The following is an 18,345-nucleotide window of genomic DNA, read 5'->3' as shown; positions in this document are numbered from 1 at the left end:
ATCACTTATTTAACTTATACATATGCATCAGTGTAACTATCTTCTATATAAAGTTGTTGGAATAAACATTAATTTATACCTGTTAATTCAGTGTAAATTCAGTCGAACCACCCCTATTGTCGTAACAGAAATCAGGGGATCGATCATTTCGTTGACGTGCCGGTCAATAAACGAATGGTCGAATAAACATGGTCTTTCGAGCCGGATCACGTGTCAGTGAAAAGTGCACTTACCAGTGACCACACAGTGCCACGTAAATACATCAAACCAGCAGCGAGAGTGTTATCACTATAGCGAAGCCAGTGACATCAAACGCGTCACCTTCGAAAAAGCATAACCCATTGGCAAGGGAACGCAACCACACAGCCTCCCGCCGCAGCTGGACAAGTATCAACGCAACGAAGTCCAACAACTTCAATCACACAATCAAACGAGCGGCCGTCGGGAAGAAACGCCTTCCTCACGAAGTATACACGCGACCTCACGCAGCACCGTAACGTGCAGCAACCGATACCCGGACCAACGTCCATTCCACAACAACGAAGGTAAGCTCGTTCCTTATATCGACAATTCACGCACCGTTGTAATTATGGCAACGACAGACAGACTCACCGCCTTGCGCCGAAGCCGCACCTATTATCGCGGTCCACTCACACTCTTAACGAAACAAATGGACGAGTACGAAGAATCCAACTCTCCGAAAAACTAACTTTCCCGTGTCTTCCCGTAATAAACAATAGACTTTGGAAACGAATCAGTAAAAAGAGTTTGTACGGTCTGAAGGACTTTAGCTAGAAAATGCCTGAGATTTATGATAGGACCTTAAGACTATTGAGGCTATGCCGTAAGGACGTGCGGACATCTGGTTGCCATCTTGCCCGCGGTGTGTGGCCTGGTCTAGGTAGAATGTCGCTCGACGTAACAATTTTCAATATTAAAAAATTAATGTTTCGGTGTAAGAAAATTCTATTGGGATATATTAAGCCTTCTAGGTAAAACTAAAAAGAACGCAACTCAATCCGACAAATAATTTCCGAAATAAAAATTGTCTAGTGCACCTCGATTTCATAAAAATGGGCAAAAATTCCAAAATTCGAAGTTTCATACTTTTCAACTAATTTCAAAGAATGATGCTTTATCTCGCTACCTCTAATTTCATGTGGACTATCTACGTATTTCATTAAACAAAAATTTTCAACATCGATTTAACGTGGAATGACGCATACCTATTGGTCGCGAGATATAATGGTAGATAGTCCGCCGCTATTTAACCTTACCATACTATAATTTATGACTGAGCCAAGGTTTCAATAAGGATCTCAGCAGAGTGTTACGAATAAATGTCTGGAAAATTGATAGCCGACAGCTCAAAGTCGCTGAGCTATGAGAGGCATCAATGATATGACTATTTAAAATTTATGTTTAGAGATGCGTGAGATAGCTTAAAAGTTACAAATGACTAACAACCCAACGCGTTGCACTGACAAAGGATAGGAACTGGAGACATTGTTTAAAGGTCACGGGATGGAGAAGAAGTTTGCTTTAGAACCACTGTGAGATCGCGATCGTCCAAAATTTCCAACATTTAACATACCAGTACTATTTTCATCGTCTTGATGTTTAGAATCGCCCACATATGTACTTCTGTACGGTTAATTATCGATATTTCGGTTAATTATCGTACCGCTAAAGTGAATCCTGACTACAATTGTGCGCCTGTAACAGCGTCACGCTATTATAGTGTTTGAACTTACTTGGACTCGAAATGCATCAGTTTTGACTCTAAATTTAAACTTAATTCTTACCATTTGTTCATAGGTTATATAGGTTTATGTTAGATGTTATTTTATCCGGTCGGCGCGTACGCCGTCACAAACGCACAATTATAGGCAGAATTCACTTTAAGGGTATCAACAGTTTTTTTGCGAATATCTCGGAAATTAAGGCCGAGCAACAATTACATGCATACAGGAAAGTTATTCAAAATCATGTCCCCGACAACATATTTAAAAATCATTGACATCGGTGAGGTGGATGAGATATCGTTAACTACCACCCTCCACCGTTTCGCTTTTCCTGTCGAAGTGTGGAAATTTATTCTAAAATTATCCTAATTAAGGAATAATTAAAATACCAGGAGATCGCTTTTCAGCAAGGGCATGATACACATATGCGGATACGCATATTTATCGCAGAAATGATGTACAATATACAAGATGTATAAAAAGTAAGTCCAAACACTATAATAACGTGATTCTACACTTCTGGACCGGTGAAAATTTGTAAAAAAAAGTCCACGCAAAATTGATCTTGAATATGATTTTCTAGATCAAATTTTTTTTATAGCAACGCCTCCTACTCATCACAACGAACAAAAGTTCTCAAAGGAACCATGGGTCGCAAGTGACCCCTTCTCTCGGACAAAAGATGTTAAATCGTTAATAATTCTTAAAGTGGCTTTATTCACAATGTGTTTATATTCTGCAGTCAGATGGAAGAAAGATAGCATCCATTGTTCCACGTAGGTGCTCGAGATCCACCATTATATATCCCATATCTTCCTTTCTTCCTTCCTTCATTTCTTTTTCCTTTTTCTATTTATTTAAGCAGTCGTGAACTCGCATTTTATGTAAAAATTTTCACCAGGTTTCTCACCAACATTATATATTGATTTTGTATGGTAAATATCATATCATTCGATCAGATGCTGTAACTATTTAACCGATGTTATCTGTTCACTTGAATTATAAACAATTTCTTCTTTCAAAGAAAAACGTTCTATCCATCTTGTTCCAAACATTTCGTTTAATAATTGCCATACCGGTCGGCTATAGTGAGATGAAGTATCATCATCATGCAAAATAGATGAAGTGGCGACTCTGCCGTGATATAATTTCACGCAAGTTGTCATCGATATACGCAAGAGAAATGGGATCAGTAATATAATTTTCAATAGTTGCTGCCCATACGTGTGTGGTGAATCGTTCTTGATCAAATCTTTCAACCGCAGCATGTGAAATTCTGTAGCGCTTCTAAGTAGCATAGTCATTTACTTGGAGTGCTTGGACGCAACGAACTTTGTAAGGTCATACACCTTCTTCTTGAATTGTTCGCCGCACTATCATATGAGTGATTCTCATTCGACAAACTATTTTCTGTAAGTATAGTAATGGATAAGTATGTGCAAAAACGATAATTAATCTGTTCTTCTTTAGGATAATTGTTACACGGTAGATCTGCATTCACATGTCGCAATATTAATTCTTGACCACCAAATTGTTAACATAGCCGCTAAAAACCGCGTTGTCACGGAATGTCTTCTGCATATTGAGATATTCTATTATTCCTGTATTCCGATATATTCTGAACTAATCTGTTCCTAATTTTCCTGTTGCTTCGTAAATGACACGCTATTCTCACATTAGATGAAAATATAAATGTAAACACATTGTGAATGAAGACAGTTAAAGAATTATTAAAACCTCAACATTCTTTTTCGAAGGGGTCATTTGCGATCTATGGTTCCTCTAAGACTCTTGTTCTTTGCCATACGTAGAATACGTTGCAGTAAAGAAAAACTTTGATCTTGAAAATCATGTTGTCACGTCTCGCGCTCCATACGAGCCGTAACGTGACACACCGTAACTCGCGAATAGCGCGAGTCACAACTCTAAGCGAATGGAATTAAAAACGGAAAACTTAAAGAAAACAAAAAACACTACGCGTATAAATTAATAAACAAATACACAACATTATTATTGAACAAAATTAAAATCTAAGAATATCGAAATAGAAACAAGGAACAAAAAGATGCCCACTGATACGCGCCACGTTGCGCGCGCTCACCCCCACAGTACACATTGCAATAAGCAAGCATTGGAAGTTGAGATGCTACGATCTTCTCACGCGGCATCAACAGCGACAAGCAACTAGCACGCGCCAAAAGATTAAGTATCGGTAACCACATGTTTAGCGGAGTACGACCTATCATCAGCAGAAACTAATACTGTAAGAAGAATGCAGCAGCAAGGACTTCTAAAATGGGAAACTTCAATAATAGTTCCACAAGAACCACATCAGCTGAAACCCTAATACTTTTAGCAGCAGAAACTAATACTGCAAGAAGAATGCAGCAGCAACGACTTCTAAAGAGAGGAAATTTCAATAATAATTCCACGAAAACCACATCAGCTGAAACTCTAATACTTCTGGAAAGATACCGGTAGAAACGAAGATTGCAGCGTCCGCAGAAATAATCACGTACCAAAACTCCGCGCTATCATGGAATAATCCGTCACGTGACAATTAGCCATGATAATCTTAGATAAGGGTAGCACTTAAAAACAGGAGTTCAGTCAGTAAAAGGAGAGTCAGTTATTCAGTTCGATTAGTCAGTTAGAAAGCTCAGTCAGTTAAAAATTTGTTGAGAGTCAGTTAAAGTAGAGTTCAGTTCAGTTATTGAGTTCAGTCATTCGGAAATTTTGTCAAGAGTTAGTTAAAAATTTATCACGAGTTAATATCAAGTTCGGAAAAACAGTAGTCTTTGGGAAGCCGAGAATTATTCTAATCCAGTCTTTGATTAACGTCAAGGAGTAAAACCGAGCATTTTATTAGTCGTCAACGATTCATACAGTCAATCTTCCAACAACTGTACTAACTCAGTACGATATTCCAAGAGCGCGATCGACCATACGTATAAGCAAGGTGAGAAGCTAAACATTGTAACATTTTCTTTTTTCTATCTCGGACTTGTACCACATGTATTCAATAAACTTATTCATTGACTATTATTCTCAACAATTAAGAAGATATCAGAAATATTTATTTATTCCAAGAAAACTTTAATCCTTTCCGTGCTAGTACTCCTGTACATAGTGGGTAAGCCGAAACGTGGAATTTTATTTATCAGTCGCATTGATACGCTAATTAACGCTATTCATAAGGTTATAGTAACGAATTAAAACATCAAGGATACAATAGTTTGGAAACTCAAAATAGTGCTGCGCTCTAGAAGAGTGTAACAAGTTTCCGAAATCATTCCATTCAATCGTTTACCTTGTTTGAAACATTAACGAACGAGAATCGAAACATAATTCGAGAAATCTAAGATCCGACATTTAGAGTAACGTATAACGGTTACAAACACCGAAGACCAAAACCAAGTTGTAACAATGCCCAAAGTCAATTTTGCATGCTTCTTCTTACGATCTCTATCTCTATCGATCTAGAAATGTAGCATCACATACTGCGGTAGACTTTCCGCTTATTTCTTATATACCCTGTATATATTTTGCTTATCTTTTTAATCTAGTTGTCTTTTTATGCCAGTTACTATAGTACCATTCGTTGACTGCACAAAATGAGCCAAACAAAGCTCGACTATTTTAATGTTTTCTTTTTTTTTTCATCATCTTCTGTCTATTACGAATGAAGATATTAACCCTTAGAGTGCTATGGATGCATATATGCGTCTGGCGAAAGTCATCGGTGTGGACTAAGGACGCATATATGCGTCTGGCGAAAACCATCGGTCTGGACTAAGGACGCATATATGCGTTTGTCAATTTTTCTGAGCACCTACGCAGAAGTAATACTATTACGTTTGTGTGAGATAAATATAAATGCGTTTCAATGTTAATGCCACGTTCGAAGAAACTGTCTTTTCTTTTTTTTTTATTTAATACTTTGCATTCACAATTTGTCCAATTTGGACATTTGGTAGAATAATCGTGCCGGCACAACACAATTATCAAGAAGAAAATGTATTGTTTGTGTGAAAAATAAGAGAAGGAACGACAGAAAATGCGATGTCGGATTATGTATCGATAATTGTTTTGAAATTTTTCACGCACAACTGAATTATTAACTTGCGTTATATTTACTAAATTTAGTTTTATAGTTTATTGTTTTCTAGTTTACTACCCAAATTCTAGTTTATTGTAAATTTCAATGTTTATAATAAATAATTAATACTAAAAAATAACGCTCTTGAATCATTTAATCTCGTGCAAAAGAATTATTATAACTTATTACGATTTGCGCTTTGAATAGTCAACCAACAGAGTTCAGTATAGCGATAAAGTATTCAGTCCACAGCGATCGTCAGCGCTGGCAGCGTGCCGTCCGTACAGATGGCATAGGCTCCGAGTATTCAGCACTCTAAGGATTAAAACAGCCACGGAATACCTAAACACCAGTATAATAAACGCTATATACTCTTCCACACCCACCAAGAGTGCTATCAATAAACATGAATATTAAATTCATCACATATTAAAAAAAATCGCAGAAAAATGCGGACTTAGAAGAGTATGACAGAGTCATAGAACACCGGACGACAAACGAACGCTAAACAACGCAACTAGGAACCTAACCAAAATGATTAAAAACTATAATACTGTCCGTTTCCAAAAATATCTTGCCAATCTGTCCCCCACAGCCGACTCCAACTACTCCCTATGGAAGATCTCCAGGAAACTCACGCGTCCCCCCCAAATAATCCCTCCAATTCGCTCCATCCGCAAGGTGGATGGGCACGTAGCCCTAAAGAAAAAGCCAATCTGTCCGCTAAACACCTATCCAACGTATTTAAACCCCATTCCTCCAATATTGCCTCGGAAATAACGGAATACCTGCACTCTCCCTTCTAAATGTCTCCTCCTATTGAACCTTTCTCTTCTTTAGAAGTTACAGAATTAATCCGTCGCCTAAATCACAGAAAAGCATCGGGGCATGACCAAATAAGTAATAAAGCAATCAAGGAACTTCCCATGAAAAGGATTTCACTCATCACATCAATTTTCAATGCAATCCTTCGTCTTGAATACTATCCGAAACCCTGGAAAATATCAATGATAATTCTCATCCCTAAACCCGGAAAACCAACACACGAAACTAGGCTCCTATCGCCCAATTAGTCTTTTACCTACTTTGTCAAAACTATTCGAAAAGATGCTCACGAATCGACTCCTTTCACTCTTCGAGGAATTAAAAACACTGCCAGATCACCAATTCAGTTTTCGAAAGCAACATTCAACGATAGAGCAAATTCATCGTTTAACACACAATATAAGCCAAAACCTAGAAAAGAAAAAATATTGCTCTGCAGTATTCCTAGACATTCAACAGGCATTCGACAAAGTGTGGCATGAAGGATTTTTCTTCAAACTAAAGAAAATCTTACCACACACCTATTACTCCATCCTAAAATCCTACCTAACCAATACACAATTCATGGTTAAATACTTAGACGCCACGACCGCAACATTTCCAATAGAAGCTGGCATACTCCAAGGCAGTGTCCTTGGACCCCTACTGTTCTCAATCTACACTGCCGATTTACCAACCTTAACAGAGATAACAACAGCGACATCTGCTGATGACACAGCACTACTAGCATCCCACTCAGACCCAATAATGGCATCCTCCATTCTCCAGCGAGGTCTCGACTCTATGGAAAAGTGACTCCACAAATGGGGCTTCAAAATTAACGAAAATAAATCCACACATGTAACCTTCACGCTGCGAAAACAAACCTGCCCTCAGGTGACCACTGAAAATATTACTATTCCTAACAAGGATTCAGTTAGATATCTGGGTATGACTTTGGACAGGAGATTGACATGGAAACAACACATCATAAACAAATTGAAGCAACTCAAGGCTAAATTCAAAAAATTCTACTGGCTCATTGGCCGTCGCTCCAACTTAAGTACACAGAACAAAATAATGCTATATAAAGCCATACTAAAACCTGTTTGGACCTATGGGATCCAACTACGGGGAACTGCGAGTAACTCCAACATGGAAATTCTTCAACGATTCCAATCAAAAACACTAAGATCCTTAATAAATGCACCTTGGTATGTCACCAACGAAACAATCCACCACGACCTCAAGATACCCACAGTCAAAGAAGAAATATACAAGTTGAAAAGCAGATATAACACAAGAGTCAACAACCACCACAACCCACTAGTCACCCAACTACTTGACACGACGGATCAAACCCGCAGACTAAAAAGAAAATACCCTTTAGATTGAATCATTGAATTCAACTAGAATCAATCATAATATAAATTATTATAATCCAAGTTACTGTACCACGTCAAATGAAGTTACTATCTGCCTATTATAATTTGATCTTTCAAAAGTGCAGACGTCGAAAATGTATACGATATAATAATGTGCATATCTTGTGAAAACATTTAATCAAAGTAATTCTTCAATGATAATGGTAAGTATGATCGACGATCCAGTCACCTCTACAAGACATTGTTCATAACATAAATATCACGTTTTGCTCATGGTTGATTGTGAAATAACACTTGGTAAAGAATTTACATTCATATATACCTATGTAGAATCTAGTTAATTCACAAGTTTCAACTATAGTCAATATTCTCTCAGTTTGGTCAAAACAACTTTGACATTTGCATGAAAATCATAACATTGAATAGACTATTGGATCGAAGCTTTTCAATAGCGGCGTTTAAGTTTAAACACGTGAAAAATTTGGAAATGAAACATCACATACATATACATATTCTGAATTGTGACTTTTCAACACGTATTTTATGCGGTTTGCATTTGCAGTATACATTTTTATCATTTGATATTCTTCTAACACAAAAGGTACAAATGTACAAACAGCAAAAAAAGTATGTACCGTTAATAGAGATGATGCTGTAGGTGATAATGTAATACCGAAGTGGTTAGTTAGGTTCAAAAGTAAAAATTTTGGCTATGATTCCGGTAGATCTATAATGGAACTTTTTATAATGAGAAAGTTGTAACGCTAATTGAAAATAATCTACATCATACGATATGTAATATCTAATAAATTTATGTCTCTAAACTCTGTTTCTGAATTCTATTTGAAAAACGCTACGAACTTTTGTTCCAACCCAATAGATGGAACCGGAACACGAATACAAATGATGTACATGACTGTACTCTTGCGTCGTCATCTATGGGCGGCATTATTATAAGAGTAAAGTCACCCTTGTATTCGTGTTCCAGTCTTCAAATCTCTTTTGTGATTTGTTTTAAGAGTGTAGGTAGTTGTTCCAAACAGACAAGCCTGTAACAACTTCCAATCTAGAGGAAATTGACAAAATGTTGTCGACAGACGGCGTTGTCACAAAAGTAAAGTCACCCTTATATTTGTATTCCGGCCTTTAAATCTTTGTTCCGGGTTGTTCTAGGAGTGTAGATACGTGTTCTACGAAAAGAAGAATCCTTTAATGTATATTATTGCTGTCAAAATGAATCAATAGAAATGTCTATTGTCTATAGGTACAGTTTCTTCAAATTATTTCCTAAACTAAATGTGTTATTGAAATAATGCTTTGGAACAATGTTTAGAACAACTAGAAAAATCGAGAACAATTTCTAAATGTTGGACTTTTAAAAAACGGAGATCTGGTAAGAAATCCACTTTTTTAGATGATCTCTGAAATCTTTTGCGATAAAATTTAAAAATTATTTGGAGCAATGTAAAACATAAGACAATTTGGAATAGCGAAGAAAGATATGAGATTTAAAAATGGGGGAGGGCAACTAATTTTATACAGGTATATATTTTCGCCTATGTGGCTTTGTCAACAAACGCAATATCCAATAAACATGATTTAGTCATACTGAATCATACTAATTCAATCCGATATTTCTGCACTTGTTAAGTACTATAATGTAGTGAAATATGGATCAAAGATGTAACTCGGCCATATTTTGTTACGGATGTTAAAGGAAATAATTCTAGCGTCTGATGTTTATATATATATAACGACCGATGTTTGTTATGAAATAATTATTTAATACGCAATTCGATTTAAAAGAGATATTGTTTCGATAAAATGGCGTTACATTGCGTACAGCAAGAGACACGAATAACAGTGACCAATTTGTTCAATATCTTCGATTTTGTTCAATCTATAATATGTTAAAAAGGACTATTCAAGTGAGCAAAACATCACAAAAATAAGTGTCGCAAACAATTGCAGATTTCAGTAGTATTTTTAATTTTATTTTAAAACTAGACTTAAACCTCAATCTAGGAGAAATCCCGGAAAACATTGTAATTTTTATTTTGCGATTCGTCTATTAGAGCTAAATCGGTAAAGTTGTCGATGAAGGGTATCGTCTCCAATTTCGATGATTTTAAAGTATATCGTATATTTACAAAATGATTTACAGAAATGATTTACAATGTACAGAATGTATAAGAAGCAAGTCCAAACATTATAATAGCGTGATTCTACATCTCTGTATCCCTCTGGTGGGGATTTGTAAAAAGAAGTCTATGCAAAATTGACCTTGATCATAATTTTCAAGACCAAATTTTTTTTTATAGCAACGCCTTGTACTTATCACGAGGAACAAGAGTCTAAAACGATTTTGGGATATATTGTAAAGCTTAATAATTTCAACTAACCAGCGCTCGGCCTTAGTTTTCAAGTTCTTTGCAAAAATATCCCACCACGCGGCCTTAATTTTCAAACTGGGTTGGGTACTAATCTACTAATACTAGTAAGTAGTATTAATTCAGTCACCGTGAGGCGGTCAGTTAACATTATTTAATCATTTTAAAGAACAATTAAATAACTTCGTTGGATCTCAGTAAAGTGAAACAGTTAAATGCTGGTCGGGCGGATTAATACTGCTACTTAACTCAACCCAATTTGGATTTGTTGAGAAATGGTTTCGGCTTAATTTAGCTCTAGTAAGCAAATCGCGAGGTAAAAATGACAAAACTTTTGGGGCTTTCTTCTAGACTAAGGTTAACTCTAGATTCAGTACTAAAGTAAAATTTAAAGATACTTATAATTGTTTGCGACACATTTTTGTAATATATTGCTTACTTACATAACCTCTTTTAACATTAATATGTTTTAAACTTTATTAAGTTTAAAAAGAAACGGCGATACTGACCAAATTACTCATTATTACCGAAACTTGAAACTCCTAAGACGGAAGTCTTAGTACGCCCTCTAAAGTACACCCACCCGTACGCAGCTGCTTAAACCCGAATCACACGGGCGACATCACATCACCTATATGCGGCAATCACATAACGACACCGCTGCGATGTACGCGTCTGATACTTGTATTTATACACATACCATGCGGTGATATGTACATAACATACGACTGTATCGATAACATGGCCAGAAATGCTTGTATTTTCCAACAAACGAGTTTCAAATGTTACGTTGCGTTTAGCGCTCGCTCGACCGTCTCGGAAGCAGTCTAAATACAAACTCAGTGAAATCCAATTGTGGCGGTCGAATTAGTATCTATTAATTGTTATTAAATATCTTTATTTTAAAGATACATTTTCAATTAATAAAAGTTAATAAAAACGTGTCCATTCTTGAAATTACTATCGACAAAATTTCAAACAAAATCTACTTAATTTTTACTTAATCTAAAAAGCTGTCTATATGTTGCATCATCCAGCAAATGGTTTCTGATTAATATATTACAATAATAACTTTTCTCGACAAAAGCACATTTCTGTTATTTGCTTTTCTTTTTTTTTTCTTTTTTTTTTTAATCATCGGAAGTGCTAATAGTATTTTATCATCTTCTTCTTCTTCTTCTTCTTTTAATATCAGCACAAATAAATTTACATTACATTCATTAAGAAAACTGATCTGGGTTACACTACACACGACCTTGTTGTTTGACAACGATATACATACTAAACGTAGCGGGACTTTTCCAAGTAGGAGGCACTTGACGTGGTTGCTAAACCTTTGAATTTATAACCTCGGAATTTATGATTCTCATGAACGCTATTCAGACTGGCACAAAGACTTTGATTTTGATTTAAAAGCATTTCGTTTCTTTTTTTTATGAATTTACAATCCTCTAAAGCTTCGAAATTCAGACACTTCTCCTTTTATGTGATTACGTGATTAAATATAAAGTTATGAAGACCAAATAATGAAATTTTAAATGAAAGTAATTATTTTAATTACTTATTATGCAATCAAAATAGAATCGACACTATGGAAGCAACGTATAGGTTTTGCAATTCAATCATAAAAAATTAATTGTTATTAAGTTCTATTAATGGTTATTAAGGAAATAATTTCGTTCTAGTGTGAACCTATGTAAAAATTGATTCCTTTTTACATCTTTTTAAAGAATTTAACTATACCTCAACTCCTCAAATTAACTACAATACTCGTTTAAATAGAAACATTTTTAAAATAATATTTAATAATAATTAATTGTTATTAAAAAATGCATACGTTTTTATTAATCTTCATTAATATTTATCAAATAAGAATATATTTTTTAAATAAATATTTAATAAAAATTAATTTGTCCACCACAAGTAGATCGTATTGAGTTTGCACCTAGACCACAATCACATGATCATATGATCATTTATTTGATCGTGGTCTAGTCCTAGACTGCTTCCAAAGCAGTCGATTGTCAGACCCGTGCAACTAGCACAGGCGGACGATAAATATCGCTCATGTTATTCGGATTTAGTACGTAAGAAATCAGCTTTTAAAAAGAATCACCTTTAGGAAATTCATTTCAAGACTTGATAACATTGACTGGTCACAAATCTCAATATTCTGTGAAGATAAAGGTATCTGCAGTTAAAGTATTAGCGAAAGTATTTAAAAAGACGATGAGTTTGTTGGACAATAGGAAATTTTCACTTCCGTAACATAACATAACATAACATAATTTTCAAAGTTTTACAATGTAAGTATCATAAAAAGTCAAATATTTGTCCCGTATTATTTATTTACTTAATATTCTGATATAATTTAAAATGTATTGATTGCCCTTCCTTGAATAAAAACTTAAACAAATAAGATAAATTACTTACATTGTATTCTCCAGGAAAGCAATCCTCTCAATTTCTGCTAAAAGAAGTTGAATTTGTCCCAATCTCACATCATGTCGTCTCGGATTGTAAAGTAGATGGGTTGTAGCAATTACCAATTGTATTTCAGGATTTTTTTTAACTGCCAGTTTTGCAATAATTCCAACATTGTCTCTATTCAACAATTTTATACCAGATTGATAAAGCTCAACTTTTGCATAGTCTATTAAAATAAGCTGATCAGATCGATATAGGAATAGCAATCCATCTTTTTTATTGTTTGTTCGTTTTTTATATAAATAGTTATAACCTAACTCCTGGAGCGGAACCAAAAATTCTTCCAAATGTTCTTCTTGCATTTCTTGAAGGCAAATCACCTGAAATCACCAACCACATAATTTAAAAAAATTTCTTTCGATACTCTTCTATAAATGATAACTTTAACAAAAAATAGAACTTTGAAATATAAATAATTATAGTAAAATTGAAAGGAAATCACAACAAGTCCTTAAGTAACTTTTAATCACAAACACCATCAATATTTTATGTTACAAATCTATTTTCTATTATTATATTTCAAATTTATTTAATACTATTCACCATCTAATATCGTTTCTCGATTAAATAAGCATATTAGATGAAAACAGGTTAGTTTATTATTTTTGACGTAAGTATGCCAAAATATATTCATAAAATACCAACGTATAATGATACCAAAATTCTAATCAGATTGGTAACAATCTCATTCAATTATATCTATTATGCTTAGGTCAGCAAGCTCTGAAACATAGCAACGAATTTTATGCTACAGATTTCAGTAAAGATAGGATGATATGATACGAAAATAAAGTTTTTTCGACAAATCTACAAATACGCACATGAAGATATAGAGTAGAATATTATACAGGGTGTATCAAAATTATTTGTTATTATACTATTGAAAGGTGATTCTACACCTTCGTATTGACGGAGATCTGTTAAAACAATGATCGAAAAATCGGCTTTGACCTTGAAATCTTCGACTTAATTTTCGTTTCATCTTATCTTTATTGAAATGTATAACACAAAATTCATTGTAACATAAATAAGAAGTGGAAGCCACTAAATAAATAAAAATAAATGTGCGTGCATTATTTGAGACTCTACTAATAGGATAGTAGGATAAATAGTAGAAATTAGGGAATAAACAAGATTTGCAAATAAAAAATGCAGATTTTTCTAGAATTTATACTGCATTCATACTCCGCAATCAAAAACTCGAAAGTAATAGTCCGTAAGGTAATAAATACTTTGTCGTATGATTTCAAAAAACTTAATTTATCAATTTTATTGTTAGATTGGTGCTTAAGATTGGTAAAACAGAAATTCGCCTGTTGGTGACCGAGACAAGGACCAACGAAAGCCATTTTACTTGTCAAATAACGTTATATAGTATCATCTATATAGCAGCAAAGCTGATTCTCCGTTTACTTATTATATGCTTAGATAGCATACCTCAACACGATACCTCAAATCTAATTGTCTTGTAACTTATAACTGATTTTTTCGCGGACCACTTCGAGACAGTCTATACAAATTCTAAAAATGGCGCTACTTCCAATCGCGTCTGTATTAGTATTCTAGGCACAGCTAATTTCTTTATTAGCATTAGCGATGTATATAATGAACATCTGAACATCGACAAGAGTATAAGTGAAGATGAGATCCCTGATTATCAATATTTTATATGAATTATGAGTTCATTTTGTTTAGGGCTTATTTCAACTTCCGGCTGCTCTTCCAATCAATGGAAAACAAACACCAGCACAGAAATGCGGCGAGAATAAAAATACTGATATTACTAATTACAGATCGATATCCCTATTAAATGTCATGGGTAAGATATTCGAGAACATTACGACAAAAAAAGAACTTGTACTCGTCGTCGACATTATTTCAAACAATCAGCACAGCTTCGTATCTGGTTGCTTCACATAGGAGGACTGCCGTGTCGGAACGCATTCTGTGTTTTAGCGGCTATGTCCTGCTTACGCGAGTCCTTGCGTCGTTGCACTTTGTACATTTATGTACACGATATAAAGAAAGGAAGTGTAAAAAAGACTGCAACCCAATTTTAAACTTTCGGATCAATGGTGATTTGTAAAAAAGAAAGTTAGTGCAGAAATGACCGTGACCTTGAAATTCAAAGTCAAATTTTTTTATTATTTATGCAACAGATGCAAGAAAAGTAGCGTTTCCTGATACAGGTTAATAATCCCAATCTATCATTACACATATCGCATATCTTCCTTTCTTTGTTCCTTCTTTTCTTTGCTTTTTTCCCTTTCTATCTCGCTATTTAAACAGTCCCAAACTTGCTCCTCATTTCGGTCTCTAGTTTCCCCTAAAATTACGTATAATTCTCCATTTCGAATTATAAAAGCCACATTCAATTCGATACATTTTACCTCGGCTGCTTTTGAAACAATGTAAGTAAACACAATAAAATAGCAAAAACCTTTTCTTTTCGGCAGAAATTTATTTTTGATCTTAAGCGACGGAAAGTATACTCAATTTAACGTTAACATTCAACGGATATAAATTATGAAACCGAACTATGAACGATATTCACTCAGCAAAGAGATTCAGCAAAGAAAAAATTGCAATAGTGCTGAATCTGGAGAACGAGGTGGCCTATGAGGAGCAGCAGTGTATTCTATTCACGATAACACAAATATTCTATTCAAAAATTGGTGTAAAAGTCCCATTCTCCATAAAACCTTCGAAATTATTGCATGTGGTCTTTCCCGAGTCCAAATCTTAACATTCGTTAATTGAGGATGCTACATAATTATAACTTAAGTGGCATCCAATGGCAAAAGTTTCGTCGAGTGACAGAGCTATTTATTTATCTATTTATTACTATTTATACTATCTATTTAGAGTGCTTGAGTGCAGCGAATTTTATACAATTGTAAATTTCCTCTCGTATTCGCCGCACTGTTATATGATTGATTCGACGATCTGTTCTACGTAAGCTCGTTAGTAAAATGAGTGATAATTAATGGGTGACAATTAATGGGTGATAAACAAGGGGTGATAATTAACCTACTTTTCTTTAGAAATACGGAGCCGATTTGATCTTCGATATGGATTTAAATGTCGCAATACTAATTTTTCATTACAAAATTGTTAATTTAGCCGCTGAAAATTGCATTGTCACAGTACCTTTCTTGTACTATATTCTGATATATCTGTAATTTCCAGCTACTTCATCAGTAGCGCGTTATTTTTCTTATTAAAAAAAGTAAATGTAAATATAATGTAATACAAATGTAAATATCGCAACTGATTTGGAACGAGTCAAGTCATGAGGACTTAGAGCCTCGTTCAGAAGGTTCTGCGATGTCAACTCAGAATCAATTCTTGTTTTACGCATCTAATAAAATCTCCTTGTAAAGGAAAATAGCTATAACCGATTCTAGAAACTGCGATTTTATGACTCATCATTGAATTGTTAACAATGATAGAAATTAATTTAAGAAAAATTGACGTAGGCACCTATTGACGCTATGAGATAGAAAACCCATAGAATTGCATCACAAAAGATATATTATAAAAAGTTCAAATGAAGAAATAATCGCGTCCCAAACACAAAAAAACACTAATATTTATAAAATCTTTAAGTGAACTTCATTTATGTTCTCTGTAATTAATAAATTTATGGTGTATAATCTATCTATCTCTATTATCGATCAGAGAAAAGTGGGGTAAAACCGGGTGTCTAATAAATTTTCATAGTAGAAAAGATCAGAGAACAAAACTCGCTCTGAACAGAGGCAGAAATCTTAAGTGCTCCTTACACAACTAGAAAATCATAGGTTTTTTCTTAAAAGATATAATACTTATTGTTAGATCAAAGGGAAATATGATTTTGTAGTATCCAGGTGAACCTGTCTGTGTGACGTCCTCATAGATTTTGACGAGGCCTATTTTAATTACGTGTTGTACCGTACATATAACGAAAAACATAATAAGAACGGGCGGTCGGACCGTGAAAAAAATAAAGTACTGTCCAATACACAAAAAGCGAGCATACGAAATTTCATTGAGTTTGCTGGAATGATTATATGCGGCACATCGTTCTATTGTTTTCGACGGTATATCGAATTAGTAAGAGAGCCGGTGGCATAAATACTCATGTTATCGAATTATCACATTTGCAGTAAAACTTTAATGATAGACGAACAATGATAGAATTTAGACCTAATGTGTCTAATTGCTATTTTCCGAATCGGGAATAAACAGATAACTTCTGGTTGGTTAGTTTTGAAGCTGTTTACTTACGTCATCGTGCATATAAATTTTGTTGATGCTATAATATACAGGACAATTAGCTTTGATAAAAAAATTTAGTGGGCCTCTCCAAATTCTATCACCATTCCCTAGTCGACCATTCAGGAAAAGATTAGTCGAAGTTCTTTAAGTGTCTACGGTCACGAACATAATATAGGACTGTGGGCATAGATAACAGACAGATAAACTTCTCTTACCCGTTGCACCTTGTGATCCATGACTTTATGTAAACGGTATTTTATTTTTCTCCAGGATAATATTTCAAAATCATTGGGGTCCACCCGCCCATTTTTAATATTTTTTATTTTTGTTTTTTTTTTTGTTATATGCATGTCACAACAAAGTATTATAATTATAATAGTTCTCGTCAAAATCCATGTGATTGACCGGTATACCAGTACTCAGTTTTATCCTATGGGTATAAATAAAACCGGGTACCCATGTAAAATTACAATGTTTCGCTTAAATCGAACATTTCAATTATTTCTTGCTACTTAAGCAGGAGAAGAAATTTTTCAAGTCATTTGCACGGGAAGTGTGAGTGTGCGGGAAGTATGTATTATTTTAGATTGTAGAGACATATATATAAAATGTTAGAAAATTCTTTTTTATTGTTCTACAGAATCGACTCATCAAGCAAATTAACTCGAGCAAATATCACTCGTATATATCCTCTCCTAGCTTAAGGGATTAACAATAACAAAAAAAAAAGACTAAGAAGAATTTAAATGGTTTCAAGGTGTCTATCTGGTGGTGATAAAAAATGCTCTGTGAAGATTATCTTCGAGGTTTCCTCAAGGTCATCGAATTTTATTTTATATACTAACATCTATTGTATATAGTGCGATGTTATAATTGAGATAAAGGTGAGTTCAATGATCCAAATACCATGACCTTGAAGTGACCTTGAATACGAAAAAATGAATTTCAATTGGAAGAATGTAAATCGCGTTATTTTGTTAGATGTTTAAAGTGGTAGCCGTCCACATCAATAGATTTTCTCATATGGTCGGAGAACCAGCTCGGAGCTATCACCACGAATTGAGTGCATATGACAGCTCTTCTCTTAGAAAAACAATGGTACCCGGTTTTACCCTGCTACCCCCTACTTCCTAGACAAAATAACAGGCCACTCAACAATTTTTAGTGTATTTTAA

At 34.5% G+C, this 18,345-nt stretch overlaps 1 protein-coding gene across 2 annotated transcripts in view; it reads right to left on the bottom strand.

The window, feature by feature from the left end:
• The window catches only part of LOC122572809 (protein angel), a 36,733-nt gene that overhangs the window by 9,874 nt on the left and 8,514 nt on the right, over window positions 1-18,345 (bottom strand). For both annotated transcript variants that reach the window (XM_043738289.1, XM_043738290.1), the window contains one exon: window positions 12,857-13,230. In XM_043738289.1, the coding sequence (XP_043594224.1) occupies window positions 12,857-13,230 (374 nt within the window). The remainder of the gene's footprint in view (window positions 1-12,856; window positions 13,231-18,345) is intronic.

This window comes from Bombus pyrosoma, linkage group LG11, assembly GCF_014825855.1.
Source record: "Bombus pyrosoma isolate SC7728 linkage group LG11, ASM1482585v1, whole genome shotgun sequence".
In the NCBI taxonomy this organism is placed as follows: Eukaryota; Metazoa; Arthropoda; class Insecta; order Hymenoptera; family Apidae; genus Bombus; species Bombus pyrosoma.
The sequence above is the reverse complement of the archived record's forward strand: the minus strand, read 5'-3'. Positions and strand labels throughout refer to the sequence as shown.